This window comes from Argiope bruennichi, chromosome 2 (genome assembly GCF_947563725.1).
Source record: "Argiope bruennichi chromosome 2, qqArgBrue1.1, whole genome shotgun sequence".
In the NCBI taxonomy this organism is placed as follows: domain Eukaryota; kingdom Metazoa; phylum Arthropoda; class Arachnida; order Araneae; family Araneidae; genus Argiope; species Argiope bruennichi.
Window position 1 is genome coordinate 26,462,737 of NC_079152.1, and position 26,900 is coordinate 26,489,636.

The 26,900-nt window shown below is 27.1% G+C and overlaps 1 protein-coding gene across 1 annotated transcript in view; it reads right to left on the reverse strand.

Moving 5' to 3' along the window:
- The window catches only part of LOC129989399 (nephrin-like), a 590,283-nt gene that overhangs the window by 152,979 nt on the left and 410,404 nt on the right, over positions 1-26,900 (reverse strand). Inside the window, exons 4-5 of the mRNA XM_056097917.1 lie at positions 16,042-16,204; positions 14,050-14,160 (exon numbers count right to left, since the gene is read on the reverse strand). Coding sequence (XP_055953892.1) covers positions 14,050-14,160; positions 16,042-16,204 — 274 coding nt within the window. The remainder of the gene's footprint in view (positions 1-14,049; positions 14,161-16,041; positions 16,205-26,900) is intronic.

The window sequence follows — 26,900 nt, forward strand, 5'->3', positions numbered from 1 at the left end:
CAAGTTGAACAACTTATTACAGAATCTCGCCATCAAAAGATCTAAGGATAGGTAAGTTCTCTCTTGTATATACTAACATTAGATATTTTTGCAACTTTTCTTTTCTATCGATTTTGCACAGGAGTTTAGGTTTCATGTAACTAAATAAATATTTTAATTAGAAAGCATGTTCAGATAAATAATTCATTTTCATATACATTTTAATTTTGCATGAACTCCTTTTTCCATTTTTATAAATTGCAAATGGGAAATTTTTAGTAAATGTATTCTATAATAATTGTTATCTCTAAAAAAGATAATATTCTGGGACGAACAAGCTGATCGCTCAAGACGCAAGTAAATCATAATCTTCAATTATTTTTATCAACAGATTTTAATTCATATAACATTTAACTGATCTTAATTTTGCAGTTCCAGTAACTAGTCTTAAGTTTGTCAGTGTTAATAAAATCAATATTCCTAGAATATAAGTTGGTCACCGACTAGTTTGTGATAAAAGCTATTAATTTAATATTGGTAATAATGCTAAAAGTGATAATAATGATAAAAAATAAATATTTTACTGTCATAATATTTCAAAATCTAATAAATTAATAGCAAATAATTTTTTCTAGGATAATCAATACTTTGTCAAATTATAAGTGAATATTAAAATTTCAATTTGGAAAGAAAATCTACAAATTAATTACAGGGTGCCTAAAAAGTATTTTTGCCTATAATATTTAATTAAAAATGAATCAAATATTTTTCGTAATAATTAAGAAAGTATCAAATTTCAATCATACAACGCCATCTAAAATTTTGAACAGTTTTCCATTTTAGAAAATTTCCTCTAAAGGCATAAATCTTGTATATTTATCATGAATTGTCTATTTTGAAGATTGATATTCATTTCATCTTTAACAAAATTAAAGATCTAAATTCGAAATTTGTAACATTTTATCGGTTAAACCATATTAAAACGACGATATTAAGAATCTAATGGCAATCGACATTCACTTCAAAAAAAGTCTTTATTTAATGAATAATAATACATATTTGTTATTTTCTTATCTTCTAAATCTTGTAAAATAGCTTTTCGGGATAGTGTATTGGTAATTTAAATTACATATGAATATGGCATAAGAAATCCGTTAGAATTGATAAAACAATTTTTTGAGCAAAAGTGCACATTACACTAGAGTTAATTTGTTATTAAATAAAATATGAATACGAAATAATGTTTATAAATTAGCACGGAATAACTAGATATTACTAAGCAGTGACACCCTCTACAATACCAGAAATTAAATAATTATTATAAGAGTAACATATTGTGTTTCCATTTTATTACTATATCGTATTTTAATTAGATAAATATAAGTAAATAAACACAGAGTGAAGTTTTGAATAACGAAGATTATTTAAATTCTTCCTCAAACAACAAGTTAAATGAGACTGAGACGGAAAAAATGCTTTGGATAAAAATTGCAATGTATAAAGAATTAATAATTTGCGTAAAAATTATTTTCCTAAAAGTATTTCAAATACAATTCAAAACACACACACACAATCAATACATTTAGAATTCGCAATGCAACATTCGATTTGGGACACATAATCATTGAAAAACAGAAACAAATTATGTTTAGAAAGGATTATCTAGACTTTATATTTTACCAAAACAAACCTTTAAAAAGAAATGGAATGTTTAGAAAATCTCAGTGAAATTTGCATTATTTTTTATACAATCTTATGTTTAGCATTTTATCTGCTCTTAAAAAAATAAATATATTTATTTTATCTAGACCTCTCAGAATTTTTTACCGGAGTTAGATTATTTTCCTATTAAATCACTATCTAATGAAAGTTAATTCAATACTAAATGATATGTGATGAATATTTTACCTCACGTTGTTGTTGTCAACAACATTCAAAGTATTAGTTTCAAGTGAAATCTGACTCTAAATTATTTGAAGAATTCCATTACGTAAAAAAATGTTTGAAAAACACTTTCTTAAATTTTGATAATAGATTCGCTGAGATTGAAAATACTATAAGATGTTGCTTTTCTTAATTTTATTCCATCAGCACAAATATTTGCCTAGTAAGAATTTTACATGTGTAAACTGTGTTAAAAAATATATTGGAAAATAATTCCTAACAATAGAATTAACTGGAATAACTATATAAGAAATAATTCAACATTTCCAAAAATAATTTGAAAATTAAAAGGCATAATTATTTACAAATGGAATTTAATTAATCTGGAGTATATTAATTATTGGAATTATTTATTACAATTATTATTTAGTATATTAGCTAATATTAAGCTAGAGCATAGTATATTTATATTATAAATCATAAAAAAAATCGTAGAACATTATAAATAGAGGAAAGCCTTGAGCATATTATGGATTTTTTTTAATTGCAATGCAAAACAAAGACATTTTTTGAAATAAAATTATAAACGCAATAGTTAAAGAATCATACATCAAAGTAAATCTAATTCAAATCCACAATATGAAAAGCATAGATCATTTATGACAGTACATTTTATTGAATGATATTTTTTGCATTTACACGAATTATTTGATATTACATAGAGTTTCATGTTATTAGAAATGGATTAAATAAATTTTATTTAAAAAAAAACGACAAGTTTCTTAAAGAGGATGAATATTTGAATTTCATCCAGTATCCACATGTATATTATAAATATTTCATACCGCATCATATTATAAGATAATTCAATATATGATTATTAATTCGATATTAATTAAGTATTTATTATTTTATTGTATTAGAATAAGATAAGATAACGTAAATCACAAAGTTCTCAAGAAATGTGTTTCAAAATCTTAAAGTTACTAAACTGGATCAAAATATTTTTTCACTGAGTTTTAGGAAATATCGAGTTTAATCCTCAATGGATCGCACGATTAACTATACCATTTGTTGAGCAGTTGTGTATGTTGGGAAAAACCTGTCAATCCTCCACCATGATCGCGAAATTTTGATTTTTAGATACTCTTCTTTAGCTGACGAAATAGAAATATAATTCTTACGATAACTCCATTGACAGCTGAAAAAATCTCAACGCCATATTATCTGTTGCTACTCAAGAGCTTGGACAGTAAACGGAGTTTTAGAAAATCTAGCCATCCATGCATTCGCGGAATAAAGCATTAGTTTACGTTGATGGATTTCGTTTCAATATCAGCCATAAAAATAGATCCATCCGAAGTTTAAAAATTTCTTTTAACCAGTATTTCATTGCTTTAAAAATATTTTCTCCTATATAAATGCATAAAAATATCACTTTCGGTTAACCACTCTGTACCAAAAATCAGAACAGCTTATTTTGCTATTTTCTACCTCTTTTAAAATATTGTCTAATATATGTATTCTCATAAAAAGTTGTGTATTGAATTTCAAGTAATCCGTGCTTTTAACGATTTCATTATGGAGGTGATGTGTTTGGAAAGGGAATATTTTGGCAGAATGAAAGCAAAACTCTATTTATTATAAGCAATAAAGAAATTCCTGTTTTCCAATTTGATAATTAATAGCACCTTACCAAGAGATTGACGTTTTAATTTAATTTTGTAATAAATCAGAAGTGCAGGAATAATCTTAATTCTTCTTAATATCTACATTCTTTTACAATTTCCTTATAATTTTGTAAACACAAATGCGAAATGTAAACTATCAACAAATGGCTAAATTCGTATTACGTATTTTTCAACAAAATAAAAATCCCATTTAAAACAAAGGCGGCATACATTTTAGCAACAATGGAATATATTTTGTAATAAAAATAATAATATCATCATTTTCTTATTAAGTTATTAGTTATTAATTAATTAGGTATGCAATTAATATTTAACGTTTAAATTCTAAATAAAAGAAACCTAAATCAAGAATAATTTCTGTTTAAGCAATAGCATGCGAAGTAACTGAATATGGCTCTTATGCTAATGAAATCCAATGTTCTATATTAAGTAAGGAGAAAAGAATTATAAATTCAAATAGCAAGAATTCAAAACGATGTCTCAATTATATTTATATCTTTCGTGATACTCAAAATTCAATACTTTCAAATATTAATAAAGAATATAAATAATGGGTTGATTACTTTGAGGTACATGAATCCACATTATAAACAAAATAATTTATATGCACCACTTTTAGATGATATTAACTTTTAGGGCATTATTTCTGATTAAGATTTAAATTCATTTCTTAGTGAAATAAAATATTTGCTCGATCCATTTAAATACCGACAGCCCTCTCAAACTAATCACTTGACTGAATACCGCGAAGACTACATTACCTTTAAATAGTGAAGATGTTAAATTTTGACACAGCCTGGTTTAATAATAAGAAATTCGCAGTATTCACGAAATCGTTAAAGTATCGCAGCAGACTCTCCGAAGCTACTTTGAAATGCATTCAAAGTTTAATTAATCAGATCTCGAAAGGAAACAATCTCTTATAATTGCATTTCAAAGCCCTTCCATTGTCAGAAACTCGTTGCCTTTGCATTTCAAAAGTATTAACCCACATTGTCCTCTGGACTCAAAAGCAAGACAAAGCTTTCCTCCTTTTAAATCCTTATCACTTTGGTCCAGCGTATTTCTCTTCACGGAAACTCGGAGTGACACGGGCAACCCTCTCCACCATCTTGCAAATAAATTAATCTTTTGCGAGGCACAGTCTTATTGATTCTTGGGGGGCATAATCTGAAAGGCTTAGGGGTAATTTATGCTCAGTCATTTGCTAAAAGAGATGGAAGGAAAAGGGGGGGGGCAGCAGCGATCCGGAATATTTAACATGATTAGTTATGTCTGTTATAAGTTGGTGGAAGGGGAGATTGCTTATGAGGAGAGATATTAATTCAAAACGCCCGCGTCGGTGCCACTATCTGGAAGTTTTAAGGTACATCTTGCCATAGAAACCCAAACTACAGATGCTTTTGGAGAATTCCAAGCGATGCCAAATTAAAAGAGTTGTCGATTAGATTGGCGAAATCTTCCTGGATGACTCCAGAAAATTGCCAATAAATGCTTCAATCATTGCAATTCATACAATATGGGACAGCAACGCAATTCCGCTGTCGTTACATCATTTAATGTTGCTATAAATATACCGTTGTCGATGACGATATTAAGAGGCTCTGTTGCATGTTGGCTGAATGTGGCGATTTAAAAGATATCCACCTATTTATGGCTACAAATTGCGCGCAGTTTTGAAATATAGGGCTTTTAACTCTCAGTACAAAAGGGTACATCCTAAAATGTTTTTGGTTTATTTATTAGAATTAGTGGCCACATTTAACTTTAAATGTTATAACATTTTGTTTTCCTTCCGTTAATGGAATATTAGGTGTAAATGTATTATTTTCTTACGTATAAAATGACTTCTATTTAAAATTATATTCATTCCATTAAAGTATTTCTGTTGTTATGATTTGCCAAACTTTCATTTTTGATATATAAATTTTATTTTTATGTAATAATTACAAAGAGCTATAATAAAAAATTGCCATATCTTATGCTAATAATTGGCTTCCATCAATAATTTTTATTAAAGCGTTTTGCTTTGTAAAGCAGAATAAGTTCGGAATTAAATATTTATATTAGAATGAATGGTTTTGCAAAAGAAATTCATTGAAAAGTACCTGACTACTTTTTAAATATTACATAATAGAAATATCATCAATTTCTATAATTTTACAAAGAAGTTTTTCATTATTAGAATCATATAATTTTTAAACGTATAACCTGAAATTAAGTAACTTTAAATCAGCACAATTTCACAGAAGGTTTATTGGAATCTATAAAAATTCCAAATTAGAGTATGTAGTAAAATCAATATAAAACAGAGTGTACCACTACAAACTTTTTTTAATTCAAAATCTGTATTCAATAAAAGTCATTATGGCCACATATTTACTCAAAATATTCTAGTTGGAATGAAAAATATTCCTAAAACAGGAGTAAAATGTGAATCTTTTTGTCCGAAATGTATATATTTAATTTTAAAAATCATTAATGGAAAGTAAACTTTTATTTTCAAGTATAAAATTGTGAGGTTAAAAATATTTATTACAATATAAAAAAAAATAATAAAACGAAATGGACGCTTTGTTTCGCTTCTTGTCTACTTTTTTTCGTTAACAGACTTCTTGTTTAAATAAAACTATAAAAAAAATAAAACTATTTAAAACTAAATATTAAAATCAAAAAGGGCTCACTATTCCTCTCATATTTTTTTAATGCCATTAAGCCTTTTTTTTTTGTGTAAAAAAATGAAACTAAATAAGATTAAAAAATAAAAAGAATGTTATTAAAAACATTTAAGACATGAATCATTTGTAATGAAATTATGTCATAATTATACATTAAACTTTCATAATAACGATGACATTTTGAAATAGAAAGATTTATAATGCATTTTATGGCTTTAATTTTCAATAATAAAACTTACGCCTGTCATATAAAATTTAAGTCTCCTGGAGGTAACATAAAAAAACTTAATTTTTTGACGAACGATTTTCATTTTAAATTTACAACTCCTTTAAGTTAATATTATTTTTTTATTTATTGTATATATTGCAATACAGCTTTTCAAAAAGTAAGAAATTAATTTTATGTACGAATAACCCTATTCAAGTATAAGTAATATCATTTCTTGGCTACTTTGAAGACAGATACTAGAAAAATTGACCCTGATTTTCTTAAACATGTGACCGTCTTTTGTGAAATGTCAAACATCTTGTCAAAGAATTTATTTAATTTGCATCTCAGAAATCATGAAACTCTATTTTGATTGTTGAAAAGATAGGAAAAGAAGTAAAGAAATCTTAAATGGGCAAGACAGCTAAGCAAGATCTCATATCATTGGTTAAAGAACACATAATTGTCTAAAGACATAGTATCTTCAATATTAAAACTTATTAACTGAATGAAATAAAATTGATAATACAATAGATGATATGAAAACATACCAAAAAAAATTAGAATATATATCATTCTAATAATATATATCATTCTACTAATAGATGAATTTTCTCAAAAGTTGGCTAGCAAAAATCCTAGAGATATCTTCTAAGATGGTTAACTGGAGCAAAATGAATTTTATGTTGATTCATTGATGACTTGATCTAATTCCACAGTTGAAGAAACTACATAAATTTATCATTAAAAACTATGTATCCTCATAGTTTAAATGAAATATTATCCCAGAATTATTTATGCACCACAACAGTTTATTTAAGGCACCAAGCCACAAATATTCAGAATAAGAACTTATGATTATTCTTCAACCGACTCAGCAAAGAAAAACTTTTATCGTAGAGCCAAAAAATTTCTTTTTGTACTGTTATTTGAGTCATGAAAAATTATTAAATGTCTGGCAAACAAACGATACAAAAAGCTTAATATATAAATTCATGAGTATAGAGAGTATTTGAACTTCCATAAGTTTATTTTAAGGTAGAGAACTTAATGGGTCTAATTAATTGACACAATAAACAGAAACGTAACCATTCCTCATAACTATCTAAAAATACAAAAATTTATCCTTGAATAAATTATTATAGATATGAAGATGTTAAAAATTCTTTTGCTCTCAGAAGCATTAGAAATAAAAGTAAAATTGACTACAGACTCTTCGAAGCACATTTAGCATTAAAAAAAATTGGATGGATACTGAGATCAAAATTTTTGGATTAAAAAATTACTTTCCAACGTTTGAAACGAATATCACTCCACATCAACAACTTCAACATTTTAAGAATCAATGTAAAGATTATTTTCGCAAGGATAAATAAATTATATGTTTGATCATTGAATAATATTTGTAGTGATTTGATAGTAAATTTATTTTAATGTAACGTTATTTTAATTTTATATATTTTAAAACAATTTTATTTTCATAAAATGAAAAAATAAGATGGTTCTGGTGGAGATATTTCAGTATTGAAATAGTTTTCATTTGTGTAATTACAAGAAGTTTGTTAATAAAAAAAAACAAATAGGAAACAATTAAAACCATTATCACTCTACTTACATTTTACTGCTTTCATTTTACATAATACATTTACTGTTTTTATTATTAATTACATTCCTGACTTTTCGTTTTTTAGCTTGAAAACAAAAATGTGCTTTCTATTTATGCTTTCATTAGGAAAAAAAATTAAAAATTATTTTTGACAAAAAGAATTTAGACCCTATATTGGAATCCAAAATATTTTTCAATTTGACAGATTTCGTTTATTAAATATGGTGTCTTTGTGGCAACTTTCTGTCGAATCAAAGTTTTGAGTATAAAGAGATTGCTTTCTTTATGCACTCTAATCTGTAAGCTCACAAAGCTTCATGCTTCTGTCTGCAAAATTTTCTAAAATATCAAAAAGCAAATTAATTAGCAATGGAGCAACTTCATAGACTATTCCACATCTTTCATGATAATCATATCACAATAGATCATTAAAAGCATTTTATCAAAAATAATTAGGCACAATAAAGAAAATAAAATGAATATATTGTGACCAAACAAGTGATAAGTGAAGGGTTTACAACACTTGTTCAAAATGATTACTTTTAGTCAAATATATAAATTTAAATACTTGCGTATTCGCTGTTTAGTTCATCACTTGAGATTGGAATCGCACATCATGAATTGCTATTGGAAGCAATGACATCTTGAATTCGTCAGCAAAATTTTGATACTTTTACAAGAGACTAATATGTTTCGATAAATAAATGTCAAGATTAATCACGTCAAGTGATATACGAGGGAATTCAACAAGTCCATGTAATTCAATTCACCTGTCAACTAATTTCACATTTAACAATTATATTAATTGTGTTGAGGAGGTGTGACGACTAATAGGAAACACACTTATAGGAGAAATGCCAAATTCAAATAATTCATTAAAAGTAAATGTCATAATTCAGTGTATTTTGTGCAAAGTGGGGATTCGACTGTTTGAAAACTAGCTTGAGTATAACTTGCTTTCAAATAAAAATGTGAATAACTTTATCTCTCTAATGTCACATCATCCTTCCCATTCCTCCAAGGGAATACAGATATACTGTAATTTGCCATCGTTGAACAAGATCTGTAAATATTCAACGTTTCGGAAGATCTATTCTGATTTTGCTTAAAACCGTCCAATGCACTTGAATATATTATTCAAATTCTAAATTAAGAACTCATTCAATGGCAGGTAATGTTGGAAGACAAGGGTTACTGAAGTAAACAGTACTTTAAAAAACAATAATGGATTGAATATTAACTTGATTACACATTTCTCCACAGACTTGAACAATTTATTTTATATTACAAATAAATTTTGTTATCCTGAAAATTTACAGTCTGTAATTCAAATAAACTTTTTATGAAATCCTTTATTTACTTTTAAATACGACAGACTCCTGCTTAAATATATAATTACAAAGTGTAATGAGATACGGTATAATTCTGCATGCTATCAACTTGAATTCTTACAGAGGCTTTGTTGTTTTGGCTCTATTATTTCAAATGGATCTTCTCGTTCATTTTAAATGTTACGCAAAAATAAATTTAATGAAAAAAAAAAAAAAACGTTCGTTTAAGAAGTTTGTTTCTTGACTATTTACAATACTTCTGATCCCCTAGAAATAATGTGCATGTGTATATTCTCTTAAACGGTACATTATTTTGATATTTTCAGAAGTTAATTATCAATAAACAATTAACTAAATAATTTTTGAGTCTATTAAGCATCTATGTAAACAATTGTATTGAAAAAAGAAACCAAGAAACTATGCATTATAAAATCAAAAGAACTTAAAAAAAAAATAAATAAAATTTTTAAAAATCTGTTTTTTAGTACATTAAAAGTATATTCTCAGAAACTTTGAACAAAATTTATAATTCATAAAAAACTGCAAATAGTTACAATGATTAAATCAACATTTCTTTTCATCTTACTTTTCAGGTTCCCAACTTTTTTTTTCTTATTCTCGGAGTTTTTTTAGACTTTTCGAGATTCTAAAAGTTACTTCGGATTCCCAAATATTTTTTTATCACAATTCTGTCGAGTAATATAAACAACTAAATTAGTGTAAATATTCATAAGTGTGTTATTAATGAAGTGAATTTCAGCAATAATATGAAGCATTTAAAAAGCAACCCGTCTATGAAAGTTGGGAGTTGAAAGCGCCGGATAATTAATAAAAATTTAAGCCAAAGATTAATTAAGAGTGGAGTCTCAATGAATTCTTAATTAAATTCTAGTGAGAAATTGAAATCCTTCACCCTCAATCATTTGCATCTAAACGATTTATCATAAGCTGTATATGAAATTTATAAATATTAATAAAGTGAGTTATTTTTCATGATGCAATTTCTTCCAGTTTCTCTTCCATATCTCTAGATTGAGATAGAAATAAATTTTACTTTCAAGTGAATATTATCAAATAATTATAATTTAATTTGTTAATTATCAAATAAAATCAAAACAATTTTTTTATCTATTAAATATTAAGAAATACTTTTCTTTTGCATGGTTATCTTCTTTTGTTTTCTGTTATATATAATTTTGTTTATTCACCGCTATGAATGTTACGCGAGCTGCATTCTTCCCAAAGTTTTGTAAAAAGTCTCAATTTTTTTGTATTTAAAAGAGTATTGCTTCAGACATTTAATGCATAGATATTACAAAATACCCATTTGCTTAAACATTGCCATCTGTGTTAAAATTTATACTATATATTTCCCTTATGATAAATGATATCTTTTTTATAATCTTTCAATTTTTTAATGTGCTCATAAATCAATAATAAATGGTTGCCATATGAAAATGGAAAATAGTTTTAATACAAATCTTTTATATTCAACTGTGTATAAATCGTATACGAAATTTTATTTTGCATTTAAATAATGTATAATATTTTACAAACATAGGAAAAATGAAACATAAATTCATAAAATATTCAGACATTTGATATTTGTAATATTTAAAACAAAAATATAAGAGATAGAAAATAAGTGATATATTGCATCATAGACCAGGTTATAACATTTAAAACAAAAATGCAAGAGATAAAAGTATGTCATTTATTGCATCATCGACAGAATTTTACCTTTCCAATCTTTCATCGTTTTATATGGAGCAAATCGTTTTATATGAAGCAAATCATTTTATATGGAGCAAATCATTTTATATGGAGCAAATTTGAATCTGGTATGGTAAAGGACAATGACAACAGCATCTACGGAAAAGTCTTAACATATTTAAAATCGCATGCTTTATTTAAGACATTTTTGAGGAAAAAGAAATGTTTTTTTTTTCTTCTGTTTTGAGCAATGTTTTCTTATGCGCTATTTTTCTTTAAATTCAGTTGTGTTTAAAAAAAAAAAAAAAAACAAAACTTTCATAAATCTCATCATTTTTTTCCCTATACGGGTTATATGCAAGATTGCCGATTATGCCATGCATTTTTTGAGTTTGTAGACATAATAGCTACGAGTTGACTTCAATTTTTTTTTGTTTTGTATTTATCTCTTGAGAAAAAGTTAAGATTACATTAAAATTAGGATTTTTTTTATCTAGAAACTCAATAATGTTCTTTCATGAAAATAATTTTTATTCCAATCCAATAATAGTAAATTTTAACCCACAAATAATTACCTATTGCAGTTTAAATCACACACACACGCAAATATATATATATATATATATATATATATATATATATATATATATATATATATATATATATATATATATATATATATATATATATTGTATATACATATATTGGTTTTATAAATGAAAAAACAATGTTTGTTAATAATAATTACTGATGTAGGAATCTAAAGATGATAATTTTGAATATTTTTAGCAAAATATGAAGTTACAAAGATAGGGGACGAAACATAATTCAAAACATCAATGGCTGATGTTTTAAAAAAAAAGTCCTATTATTCATATATTTTATATTTGCATATAAAAGTCTCAAATATTCTGATTGACAGGAATCTAATGTATACTAACAAATGTACACAATATACAGTATATATATATATATATATATAGGTATATCCTTTATGTAAGACAAATAGATATAATATATATGTATATATGGGATATATATAGCATATATGTTCATTTCTTTTCCTAAAATTAATGAAGTTGATGCGAGATTGAACAAGTTTAAAGAGGATCAAAGATACCATATCAGATTTATAAAAACCACTTTTAGATTTCCGTCAGACACTTAAAACCCATATGTCTGCATTCTATCGTCCAGAGCTTCCAATAAATAATCGAAAAATTGCGTCATTATTAATGGATTCAATTTTTAGTCTTTAGACTATATATTTGCTTATGCAATTGAAATCAGCAATATATATATATATATATATATATATATATATATATATATATATATATATATATATATATATATATATATAACCAATCTAAAGTAAGAAAAAGTTTGAAAACGAAACTAAAATGAAAACGAAACAAAACAGTTTCGCAATCGCAACTAAAATTTATTACCTATTTAAACTAAAACCAAAAAGGAACTTCATAGTATTTAGAGAGCGCAATTGCAGCTACTTCTAAAACACAGATGAATTGATACAAAAGTATTAGAATCAAGTTAATAGGAAAAACAAAAATCAAATAAAAATTAAACCAAAAAAATTATTATAAAAAGAATCCGGCCTGAAGACTTTCTCAAGGGTCACCCTCAGGCAGGGATTCAAATAAAGGGATTTTTTCTGTGAGGACATACAGACTTTGTCTAATAATGATTCCTCGTGACCCGAAAATCCCCTGAAATTATGCTCAACTATTAATAAATTTTTATAAACAAGTCAAGGGCATTCCAATGGGGACAGCTTTCTCAAGTGCTTTAGCTAATATTTTCCTGCATTACTATGAGAAAAAAATAATTAAATATAATTTTATAAACGGGTGGAGATATATTGATGACCTACTTTTGATTAAATTCGACAATACTAATATTATTACTAATTGCTATCCAAAAGATTTAATTCTAAAAGATACAAATAAAAATCAACTTGAGGCTACCTTTCTGGATTTAAAAATCGAAATTGCTAATGATAAAACAATAGTTGATATATACGATAAAAGGGATGATTTCAACTTTAAAATAACAAAACTATGTAACTACCATTCCAATCTAAACTCTAAAATTTTCAAAAATCTAATTTTCTCACAAGTTAACAGGATCAAAAGGGTTTGCAATAATAAAAATTCTTATATTGAAGCATCAAATATTCTCCTTAAAAATTTAATTAAAAATGATTTTCCTAGAAATTACTGTAATGTCAATTTTTTAATTAAACAAGGTATGGTTTGGGATTAATCTTTTGGCTTAAATAAAAATAGAACTTTACTTGCATATTGGTTCACTCAATAGATGGCGCTGGGTGCCTACATCTGTTTACATAATTTACCGTTAACTTTTTTAAAAACACGAAATCACAATCGATTGTTTAAAGCTTCCTTGACTGTTGGATGGTTTGTATTCTGGCTTTTTCGTTTTTAATTTTAATTTTAATTTTAATGCTGTTTTTGTTTTTTTGTTATTGTTTTTATTGTATTTTTACTTTGTTGTGGTTCTTTTTTTCTAATTTGTTATTTTGTATTTCCTTTCTGTTAAAATGGTATATCTCTTGAGCATAATTTCAGGGGATTTTCGGGTCACGAGGAATCATTATTAGACAAAGTCTGTATGTCCTCACAGAAAAAATCCCTTTATTTGAATCCCTGCCTGAGGGTGACCCTTGAAAAAGTCTTCAGGCCGGATTCTTTTTTTAATATTTTTTTAATAATTTTTTTGGTTTAATTTTTATTTGATTTTTGTTTTTCCTATTAACTTGATTCTAATACTTTTGTATATATATATATATATATATATATATATATATATATATATATATATGTTGTGCTTAGAAATCATAATTTAAAAAATTCATCAATTTTGTAGTATCATCATTTAAATTTTGGTAACAAATTTAATTCAAGAAATCTCTTACCTCCTTGTGATTCGCAAACCAGAGAGAGTGAGGAACCTTCCTTATAAGGACCTATGGTACCAGATAAGGTTTTATTATCCTTATCTTTTATCACCAGACTGTTAGTAGGCACTGAAAGAAAATATTAAAAGTCAATTTTTCAGCGTCTAATTCTAATTTAATTTTTGCATGCAAAAAAATGCATTTTTAACGACCTTCAAATATTTAAAGACAATTCAAGCTATGTAAAATCAAACAAAGGAACACCTCATTTGTAAAACTTCATCTTGCTTTTATGTATTTTAGAAAGAAACGCTCCATCAAATTGAATAAATTTGTTTTAAATATAGAATTTTATAAATAAAAAGATCATTTATTGATATTAAAATAGACATATTGATTCCTTATAAATAAATATACTTTTGATATTTAGTAGGGCTGTTGACTTCAAGCACTGTCAGCTGAAGTTGATTTTTAAAGTAAAGAGAAACCGTTATTTGATATTTATTTCTTGAAAAATACACAGGTTATTAAAGTTATCAACCAGAATGGGCCTAAACTGTTACAACTGTAGTGACTAAATTATGTGTTTTTAAAATTAAATAAAATTGTAGATGAATTACTTTAATTTGGCGCAATATAAAAGTATAATATTATATATTTAGAGTATGCGATTTTTATAATCAGTTTTTTTTTCTCTAAGAGGAATATGCAAATAATTAAAATATTTTTTTCACAGCTATAATTAATTTTTAGCAATTAAAAACCTTAGAGGATTAGGGTTGTATGGTTTCTGTAATTTTTGATTAATTCCTATTGGAATGAATACTAATACTTAAAATAATAGATTCTATCTAATAGAATAAATCTATAAATGAACCTATATATAAGATCTCATTTTATCTAAGACCACTCTCTGAAAGTTAGGTTTTACTCGGCAATGAATAAAAAACTAATATATTCATATGAATTTTATAAAACTGACGATATCAAGTAATAAATTTATTCATCATATAATAACTGATTAAATTACAATATGCAAAATTATTAGTAAAATGCAAGCATTTTCATATGTTATTTAATATTTTAACTAGAAAAATTAATTCTAATACTGCCAACTGTATACATTGTCGCTTTAAGGTACCAATCGATTTTTTGAGCGATTTCAACACAATTCATAAAAAACCTTTTCATCTTACAGAAAATTTTTCAATTCGCAATGCTTTTAAATATTTAACAATATATTGTACCTTTTTAATATTTGTAATTTTTCCAAATAAAAATGTACGGTTTCTCTGCCTGTGATCTTGTTTTACAAAAATTCTTTTTTTTAATAGCATCATATATAACAACTATTCTAGAACTTGCATCGTCTCTGGAATTAGAAGAATTCGATAAGTCTTCTGATGCTTCAGTCTGAAGTACAGGATTTTTCCCCAGCAATTTTCTTTTTCTTTTGTATATTTTAATAGCTTATTGTTCTTCAATTCCTTGAGCATCTGTCAGGATTCTACAATTTGTTTTTCTACCGCCTCGTTAACAAGGCAACGAGAAGATATGGATTGAGGGCATTGTCTACGTATTTAGACAGTTTCACCCAAACAGTACACCGGTTAGAATATTCATAACTAAATTTCGTATTTTCGAAATAAGTCTTCTAACAAAAATCAATGTAAAAATCAACCCTAACTGTTATGTTCTCCAAGAAAATTTCAAAATGGTTGGCAAAGTAGCAATTAATATTGCCACTTATCTAACACAGTAATGAAACTCGAAACTAAATAGTATTCAATTAAAGCGTGTAGGTCCTAATAATATAATGGCCTTAGGTACATAGGACTCTCCTTAATATTGTTTGTAAATAAGTTATAATTCTTCGAGTAGCAAAACAAAAAATGAAAAGCAGTAAAATTTTTGAAAATGTCTGAAATTTCCCCCCTTTTTTTAGCTTATGTTTAACATTTTGCATTCTTCCTTTTGCATTTCATTTCAGTTGTGACTACATAAACTCACCGATAACATTGAGCTTGACGAGCCAGCTGAGAGTTCTGCCTCTTTTAAAGTCCACCCTGCATCTGTATTCGCCGGCATCGTCCTCTTGCACGTTTTCCAAGGTCAGGGATGCAGCACTAGGTCGCTGAGTGCTGATGTTGAAGCGTGCTCGACCTCCTAGCACCTGGAAAAGAAGAAGATTAATTTAGAGAAAAGAAAATTTCAAACAGCAGTTTATATCTCACGGAATAGAAATAACTTTTTTTCAGATTATCAGAATAGTTTATAATCTGTAATACACCGTAACTAAAACTAAATGTCTTAATGGAATATATTTCCTTGGCATGACGTTCCGTTTAACAAACCATCTCTTTTTCAACAAACAAACTTGTGGTCATTTTTAATGTCTTTTTTGTTTTGTTTATTTTTTGTGTGAAGCAAACTGTAATACTGAAAGAAAAGCATAGGAATGAAATCTGAGACAATTATAAACTAAAAAAATCAATAAAATCGAGACAATTATAAACTAAAAAAATCAATAAAATCGAGACAATTATAAACTAAAAAAATCAATAAAATCAATTGAAAATTGATAGAGGAAATATATTGTTATAAGAATAATATGATTAATTTTTATTTTATCCGTATTGTTATTTTTTAATGTTACGTCTGGGGATAAACTTATAGTCGCAATAGCACTTCAACAGTTTTAACACTAATTTATAAATTTTACGATTTTGCATAATGATAGAAAGTGAAAGTTTTGTTTCGAATTTTAAATAGAGCATATAAAGAATGCGACAGCAACTGAACTTCAACAATCCTTAATGTCAGTAGATAACATACATAAATGTCTAAAATACAGAAATCCGTAATTATTAGGCGGATAATATAATCTTGTTAATTTTTTGAGTAATATAGTTAATTAATTTAGTAAGTAATATAGTAATATAGTAAGTTATAGTACTATCTATTGGTTATAGTATACTGTGGAATTTTTTATTTTAAATTAAATTTATGTAGATAATGGTCCTAATTTCAAAGTTCCTATATGGTTACTTCCATATGAATAGAAATTACATCTAACAAAAAAAATTATTTCCGCATAAAAATTCTGGATGATATAAATTCCTTTTCACCCCAAAAAGCAAGATATAAAGTATATTGACCACACAGATGATGCAAATGGGCATCAGAATTATAAAAGAATTCCTGCTCTAAATGTTATTCAAACTAAACCAAACAAAACTTTTGCATAATTAAAAATATGTTTTTGGTATGAAAATTATTTCTATTTCATTATTTATTCATATTAGTAACGAATTTGTATAAAATTTTTCTCTCATTTTGAAATAAATTTCTATCTTGTTTCGTATATTTCAAATGTTCTGTGAAATCAGGAAAATCCAAGGATATTCTGTAAAACTAAATGGAAAATATTTACTTTGCTGCATATATTTATGAAGTTTGTTTTGTTATTAGCATTCATCGACGGAAACAGCAATGCTGCAAACATAATAGATCAAGCCAATATTACGGTACTACATATTTAATGGTGGTTTGCATTTCAAACAGTGAATTTTCTGACATATTGAGTATGAACAAATAAAAAGTAACGTATGCAAAATCCTCATTTGTTTGCAAAATTCCATTCATTAAAAGGAAAGTGAATATCTTTTAAATTTTTATTCACGTGTCTCGATTTTAAATGAAACATGCTGCCAAACATTGAACAATTAACATATGTATGGCAACCATTTTTAAGCATTTACGATATAATAGTGGAAAACTGAAATTCAGTGTCAATAATTTTTAAGTATACTTTTAAAATTTCAGTTTTAAACATAAATTCCCTCGCGAATCGTATTACTCTTAGGTATAATTGTAAAGGAGTGAATTTAAATAAGCAATATTTTCTAACAATAATGCATAGTCCAATTTTTGGCAGTTATCATTTACTTACAAAATGTGATTATATATATATATATATATATATATATATATATATATATATATATATATATATATATATATAAAGTAGGCATAGTTAAGTGCATACACACTTCATACTTTTTTTTCAATCAAATTTATATCCATATCGATTCTTTTATCGACTATTTGTTGTAAGATAATTCTTTTATCATAAATAACTGAATAATGATGCGTAATTTTAATTATTCAGGTATATTAGTTATTAAATTATAATTATGTTTAAGCTGCCCCAAATTTTGGTTTAAACTAATAAAATTTCGAATACATTTTTAACATATCATATGAAAAAAAATCCCATAGAACGCGTTAAATATTTTTATTTTTTTTTTTATTTTTCTGCAATCAAACTATAGCAATCAATTTTGTTATTACTGATTATATTTAAAAATATGTTTTTGTTAATTGATTCCGATATCAGATTGGAATTTAACAAAAAAAGGTAGATATCAAAACAGTGATAAGAAATGAATATAAGAGTTTTATTTGAGAAAATGCTTAAAATAAGTCAGAATTTAATCGAAAATACAAGGACATTGAATATTAAAAATATAAACCAAAACATTAAATTTCTATATTTATTAAACTTATTTAGTACTTGCTTTAATGTTAAAACATTAATTATGATTCTGCTAAAAATTTATTTTCTGAATATCATAATAAATTACCGAAGGTATTTACATGAATCTTAAACATATAAATCAATATTCTGAATGAGCATGAATTTTAATTAAATTATTTTTATTGTGATTGAAGTACCTTAGATAAAGCAACAAAAGATACAAATTTTCGTCTCTTTTTTAAAATTTTTCTTTTTAAATAGCTTTTGTTTTTCATAAAATAAAATATAAGAAATGATGTGAATATATAAAAATATGTCTACTCTTCCTAATACATTATATCCATTATTTTATTAAATCGAACATGAAAATTATTTTTATGACATAATTTTTTTTGAAACGATAGAATGAATCGAATTTTTTTAAATACAATTTTTCAGAAGAAAATTCTTTATTTAATATATGGTTTAATTTATCATTTTCCAAAAAAAGAAAAAAAAATGTTTAGCTTGAGTAAGATAGCATTTTTTTTTTTTATAAAAAATTTCTAAAAATGATTATGCATTTTATTCTCTTATTATCATCATTAGATCATGTGTTTTGTTAAGAATAGAAAACGGCAAAATTGGAATTAAAAGCAGTGCTAAAATATTTTTGCAAGTAAATAGAGGAATATAAAAATACCATCATTAAACAACTTAGGATGAGTAGTGAGGATTTTGCTATATTTTTATTGTAAAGAATCAAGCTATAAATATCACCTTATACTGAAGCAACGAATGTTGATTCTTTTTTTCTTTTTAAATTTCTAACTCGAAACATAGAATATATTACAGAAACAGGAAGCTACTTTTAGCACTTTTACTAAAATTTTAACCCCTCTTGATGGAAACCTGGGAAATCAATAATTGCTTTGACAATATTGAAAAATGTCAATCCTGATATATAAAAAAAGAATTATTTTGTGTAATTAAGCAAAATTTTCATTGCATTTACTGCGTAGCTAATTAACTTATAACTTTGAAATGAAGTAAAGGCTAAATCATTATAGATAATACATGTTGAACATAGGCAGGCAGCGCCTATTGATTTGAATGTAGATATGGGATTTAAATGATAACATAGTATAAAACATTACCATTTAAATACTGAAAAATGTCAATCCTGATATATATATATATATATATATATATATATATATATATATATATATATATATATATATATATATATATATATATATATATAAATGAAATTAATAATTTTGTGCAATTAAGCAAAATTTTCATTACATTTACTTACTGCTGTTCGAATTAATTTAAAACTTTGAAATTAAGTAAATGCTGAATTATTATAGATAGTACATGTTGAGCACAGGTAATGCCTATTGTTTTGAATGTAGGCATGGGATTTAAATGATAATGTTTTATTGTATGTTATCATTTAAATTTCCATGGTAAGATATTTGAGGCTAATCATGTTATTCGGCGTCAGTAAATTACTGCTTGCATATGACCCCAAAGAGAGGAATGACTGATTTAATATCTGTTGAATGTCATAAGCAATGGAATGAATCAGGAGAAGGATTCAAGTATTAATGGGTTAACACGCTAAATCCACATTTATTGGCTTAGACCAATTGATGACGAAGACTAGTTCTGTAGAAATATTCCAGCCTTTTCTCCGCACAATGCTAATATTTAAGAACAAAAATAGAATCTTAGGAGAGGTACGAAGCTTAGAAAGATATCTATATAAATAAAAAGGTATACATCCGTTTGTTCAAAATCTTAAATATCTTACAGTTCTTAACCTATTGCTTTGAATTATTAACATAATATTGTAGTCAAATATGCTAGCATTTTTATAACCTTATTACATATATGTCGCAAGTATGATGAGTAAAAACATGCTTTAAAATAACAACGTTATTTATTGGATTATTTAAGACACATGCTTTATTGAATATTTTCAGATTATGATGTTTTGGATTGTTAAATTAAATTTTTATAACTCTGGATTTATTTCATTTTTGATTTAAGGTAACCGACTACGTTCGAAGCAATATTTTTGAAATATTGGATTTTTTAAAAACTTTTTATGGATTTTAGATATATTGTCAATTATAAACACTATATATACAAAAAAATTATTTGGAAATATAATATATTTTGAGAAATAGGAAAATTTGTAGTAAATTTTAATGAAATTTAACCTAAACGGTTAACACTCTATACAAAATTGTAATGCAGCAATCCTATTTTTCTTTGTACACAAGTTATAGAACATAATGATGAATGAAATGAACCAAAATCTTAGAAACATTTTGAGATGCAAAGAAATTATGAGTAAAAATATACGTATATATACATTTTTTCCATAAATTTACAACTTAATTTTTCTAAAAACACCTATAAATGAAAAAGTATTTCACCAACAATAAAACTTTTGGTTCATTTCATTGCCCACAGTATTTAAAACACACGTTAAAATTTTTATGTAAATACCTCTTTTAGTTTTTGAAATATCATGTTAACGGTGGATAATTTTTATAAAAATTAAAGTTTGAGATAAATGAAGTTAAAAAAATATTTTAGCTAAAAAATTGTTAAAAATTATCCTGGATGATAGTTTAGACCTTCCTTTTCCTAGAAAATACTATTTTGGAAAGAGGAAAGTCTGAACTACAAAAAATAATAAGAAAAGAAGAATTTGTCAATGTGGTCGATAACCAGTGTTTTCAACGTAGTCGGATACCTTAATTATTTTGCGTGACAATGCGTTGGAATTGAGCTGTGTCATTTATTATAACACTCATTTCAAGAGAATAGCTTATTTCATTGTTTTTATTTCAATTTTTAACTTCTTTTTATACTTTTCAAAACTATCGAAAATGGAATTGAGCTGTGTTGATTGACCTCTATTTGGTTTAGCTAATCAAACTTTAGTACACAAAATGAAAAACAAAAATGATTCAAAATTACACAATAATAACCATAATTATTCAATAATAAAAATAATTCATAAATGGAAATGGATGTATTCGTCATGACCTAACAAAACTTTGCTTTCATAAGAGCTTATGTATAACATAAGAAATGCTAGTAAAAAGCCATTTGAGCGTTGCAAATTAGGGGAGGAGTCTACGGACAACCTGGCATTTTCAAAGAAACTACAATAGGTGGATTGTAAACCTTGAATACCAATCAAGATGAAAGCTTCTTTATTCTATACTGCTGGTAAATGCAACCAGTCCAACAACTTTCCAGCCAGTAAGAATTATCAGAAACGTTTCGCTTGCCTCTCTCTGCAATACGTATTTTCTGAATTTATTGGGGAGTGGCCAAAGTGGGGAGTGGAATGGCTACATTAATGACGAGTATAATACGCCACATTCAAATCAAAATCGTTCATTGTTTGCAATAATATTGGCCAACTCTCTCCTTCATTTCCAAGAGAGTTATGGGAGAAATAAAAATCCCACATAGCAGAAATATTTTCCTTACGAATGCGCAAGGGAAAGTCAACCATCTGACTCTCCGACCCGCCATGAAGGCATACGGATTTAAACCATAAGGCTGAATTACCGGACCACCGCAACAGCAACACAGACTGGAACTGTGGTTGAGTCCTAAGGGTCATCACCGGCCACGATACAACCCTCCCCGAAGGAAGAGCGTCCCGTCATCGATAGGAGGCGTCAGATCCTCCACTTATTTCTGTACCCTCCAGGGTGGCGAGATCCAACCCCCATGCCGGAAGCATCTCATCCTCATTTCGAGGTCCCCCCCCCCGAGGGACAATGCGCTAGGGAAATCAAACATGATGTCACAACAGAATGCTACAACGAAGCGTTGATAATAACTGAAGATTTGTGCTTAGAAATTGCTAACAAAACTCTTAACCAATTCGGACTGCCCTCACCGAATTTCTCTGATTCCAATCCATTCTACCGCAGCTATTCCAATTTATCTGCTGCTGCTGAATTGTATCGCCAACAAAACTACAACATGCGTTCTATAGCATTCAAATATTCTTAAACTAACGTTCAAGTAAACTGTCAATAACAGGGTTGAAGAAATCTTCTTAAATACGCCAAGAGGAACTGCTAAAACGTTTCTAATTAGATTGTTCTGGTAATAATTCTATTCCAGAATTGCATTGTCATAGCTCTGGTGTCGATCAGAATAGCTAAGACATTCAACCAGACGGAATAACTATTAATCTGGATTTGAAATTGCCATGGCATGGAAAAACTATTGCAGAAATGCAAACTTATTGTTTGAGAAGATAAATACACAATGAATAAAAAAATCGATCGAAACTATTGAGCGATCATTTCCATATTTATGTGGAAACTTCAAAGCATCTAGGAACACATTAATATTGTTTGCAGGAGACTTTAGGTAAACATTACCTGTAATTTCTCGCTCAGCACTAGCGGATTAAATAAATGCTTGCCTGAAAACTCTAATTTGCGGCGACGCATAAAGTTGTTGGAACCAATTAAAATTACGCATGTTCAGTTGCAAAATTAATCGATCGGCTGGTATGTTCTCCCATCAATTCCTTGGAAAGGAAAGATGTGCGTTGATCTGACCTGAGTTATGAGGCAGATATCCTTTACCTCATAACTTTTGTAATTTTGTGACGACAAAAGTAGAACTATTTGAAAACATATTTTCCAATATGCAAACAAATTATAAGAACAATGATTGACAGAGTGAATAAATAATATTTGTGGCCAAGAACGCAAATGCTTACGAACTTAGCAATATTATTTAGTCTAGCATTCAAAGTGAGGTAACATATGCAGGTATGTCGACTGTGTTGTGGAAGCAGATGAAGCAGTTAATTATTCAGTATAATTTCTGAATTCACTCAATCAGCCACGGGTACCACCACGCAACGACACGTTTGCTATTAAAGGTGCAATTAAAAATCTGTTTGCTAATTATCATATTGCAAAATATCAGCTAGCCAAAGCTTTGCAACGACATGCAGCTTGCGATAAAAAAAAATAAGGAGTAATGCCGTAGAAGCTACAATCTTGTCAAGATTTCTCAAAGGTGAATATGTCCTTAATCCTCCTATTCCTATGATTCCAGCAAACATACAATTCCAATTTCAGAAATCACAATCTACCGATTCGGTTGGTGTTCATTGGATTTTCACTATTCACAAAGCTAAGATATAATCTTTAGAATCATGTGGTTTTGATCTTGACATTTACCTCTTTGAACTTTTATGTATGTATTTCTTCAAAGATTAATTAAATTTTAGTTTAGTTTCAATCATTCTGTAGCCAAAAATATCTATTATTAAATGATACGATGTTAATCAAGTATGTTTCAAAAGAGGCGTTATCCTGTTAGAGTCCATAATTAAAATTTAAAAAATAAATAGAATTCAAGTAGCTGTCACGAAATTAGCATTTCAGAAACCTCTAATATGAATACGTTCTCTGTAGAAAGGAAGATGAAGACAGGCATAAATAAATAAATAAATAGACTAGTAAATAAAGGGTAGACATAAAAAGAAAACGTGGAGGAAGCATAAATGTCTCAAGCAGTAAAGTCGACATAACAAAATAACAGTATCAATCAAATATGATTAGTAAAATAAAATTTACTGAAGACAAGCAATAAAATTTAGGAAATAAAAATTAATAAAAATAAAGTAAAAGTTATTTTAAAGAAAATATATAATATGCATACGTTGAAATTTAGGATCAGCACATTGTCATCTATTTTGTCTTATTTTGTAAATACATTTTCATATTAAATTATAAAAGACACCTCCACCTTCTTTTTTAATATTTATATTTTTTTATAATTCCAGAATCCTGGAAAGATTTTGTTAAGGAATGAACTACTGAAAACTTAGCTATTTTCGGGGTGCTTCACTAGAAACAGATACTGTAATTCAAGTGTATGATTTCGCTAAATATTTTTCACATATAAAAATATTCAAAAGGAGTTGATATTACTTTACTGAAAGAAAATCGCTGAGAAAATAATTTTCGTGTTTTGATTTTTAACTAGAAAATGATTAAAAATAAACAGAACATAAGAGAAAATCTTTCATAAATTGTGTCTAATGCAGTTTGGTAAATAGAATCTCTGTGATTATGTACGCAGCAAGATATATATTCGAAAATAGTTTTAAGCTGTATTCTTAAGAATGAATGAATGAAACGTACTTTTTTTGTTTTATATGATTCATGAATTAAACTTTTATACAAGAAACTTCCATCTCCTATAGTTTCACATATTTTTTTCAGAACTTTTCATTTAAAGGAAGATTTATTTCACTAAAGGTAGTTCTTAATCATCTTAGCTTCCATCCAAGTCATACAGCAAAAATGAAAAAAAAAATATGATATATCGAACATGAGAAGCACCATAATTATTGTACAGAATTAAAAAATTGTGATATATTTTGGTGTTTGGTTGAATTAAAATATGTTAAGGTTTCGAACTTTTTATTTATTTTCGTGAACTAACGAAAAACGAATTTATTGTTTATATTCATGAGCATATTTCATTTCATAAGTTCATTTCGTTATAGAACGATCATATTACAAGCAAATAATCACAATTCATGCTAAAAACTCAAACTGAGTCAAAAGGATCAATCTTAGAAGCACCATTTTCAAATAGTAAACTGGAAAATCCTTGAGTTCTTGTACTGCTCAATTATCGCTAATCAATCATAAGACTGTTTATGAAGCATCCATCTCATGGATTCTGAGAAATGTAGGTCTCCAAGAATGTCAATTTTGAATGGATGCCATTATAATGGCTTCCTTGTCCGAGTGATAAATACCAATCCAGAGGATACTGGGCTACAAGAGAAACTGAGTGGTGGCGCCAGACTCCTATAGCAATAAATTTTCCTTATCAGGTTTAAACTGTTCTAGTAATAGGACTTATTTATCATCTGATGTGTCTGCTGTTGGCTACATTTGGGAAAATTTGGTGTATGACACTATATGCAGTCTAGGCATGAATTACATTGCCTACAATAAAAATAACAAATATATAATAAATATCATCAATATGCTTGGTCTGTGTGATTAAATGTTACACTACTTCATATCATACTTCAATTAATATATACATGCCAACAACACATAATATATCTAATGACTTAAATATACTGTTTGACTCAACGATGGTACGTATTGAGAATGAATTCTGTCGCTGTTGTTCGGAGTAAAATAGGCTTTTCATCTGAATACACCACTTGCTTCCTGACTTGATATATGTCTGTGTTTGAATGCTTGGTTTGGTTCAAACTCGCTTTTCTGTGGTGAGAACCGGCTTCTGATCTTCTTTGTTGCCTGTTCGTTTTTGAAATCAGTTGGCAGTAGTTTCCAGAGTATAAGAATGCCATTGCAGATCTTCGAGGTACGTAGATACATAAAGTTTCGTTAGCAATCATTCATCACCTTGGGGAGGGAGGGGGCTCTATCATTCCCACCTCTATATTTTAAAGATTTACGACATTTTATACGTATAATGACGGAAGCCGAAATGCCAATGATAAAAAATGCTTTAGTGAATTCAAAATCAGAAAAACATTAAGTATAGCTTTAAAAGCGAAGTAAAAAATAATTAAGATTCAACATCTGTTTTTATTTCATAATAATGGAATTGTTTGATGTACTTTAAAAGTTAAAACTCAAAATCGATAACTAAAAATGGAGACGATCTTAAAAGTTTTATTTTTTAAGATTGTCTCCCTGAAAAAGAGCAAAAGAGAGAGAGAGAAAGAAAATCAAATTAGAACGTTTGTTACAAATTATGATATTTGAATTAAAGATACTCTGAAAGGAATAATCCCAAGTATTACGTTGGATATGCCTTCAAGTTCGTTATGTAATCTTAGCTCGCGCCGTTGAATCATCATACAGTTATGCCCAAATGTTGAGAAAGTTCTTAAAAATTTAATAACAATAAAAGAGAAATTGTAATTAAATTTTCAACCATGATTTTAAATTAAATCCTCATTTTTTAAATTATATTTTCCGGTAGGAGAGACACAAAATGATGGTACATATATATGTACTTTGTTTGGAAGAAATTTGAAGACTAAAATATAAAATTATAAGGTATTTAAAAAAATCAAAGATATATGCAGCAATAAACGTATTAGTACTCGTAATTAACTATTTTTCTACTTGCATCTGCGGTAATCAATGAATTAAAAGATTTCATTTGCGAGAATACTACATATTAATATTCATAACTAAAAAAAAATATTTAGAATTAAACACATTTTTAAAGGTTTACGATACATTAGTTATCACATAATATAGGCCAAATG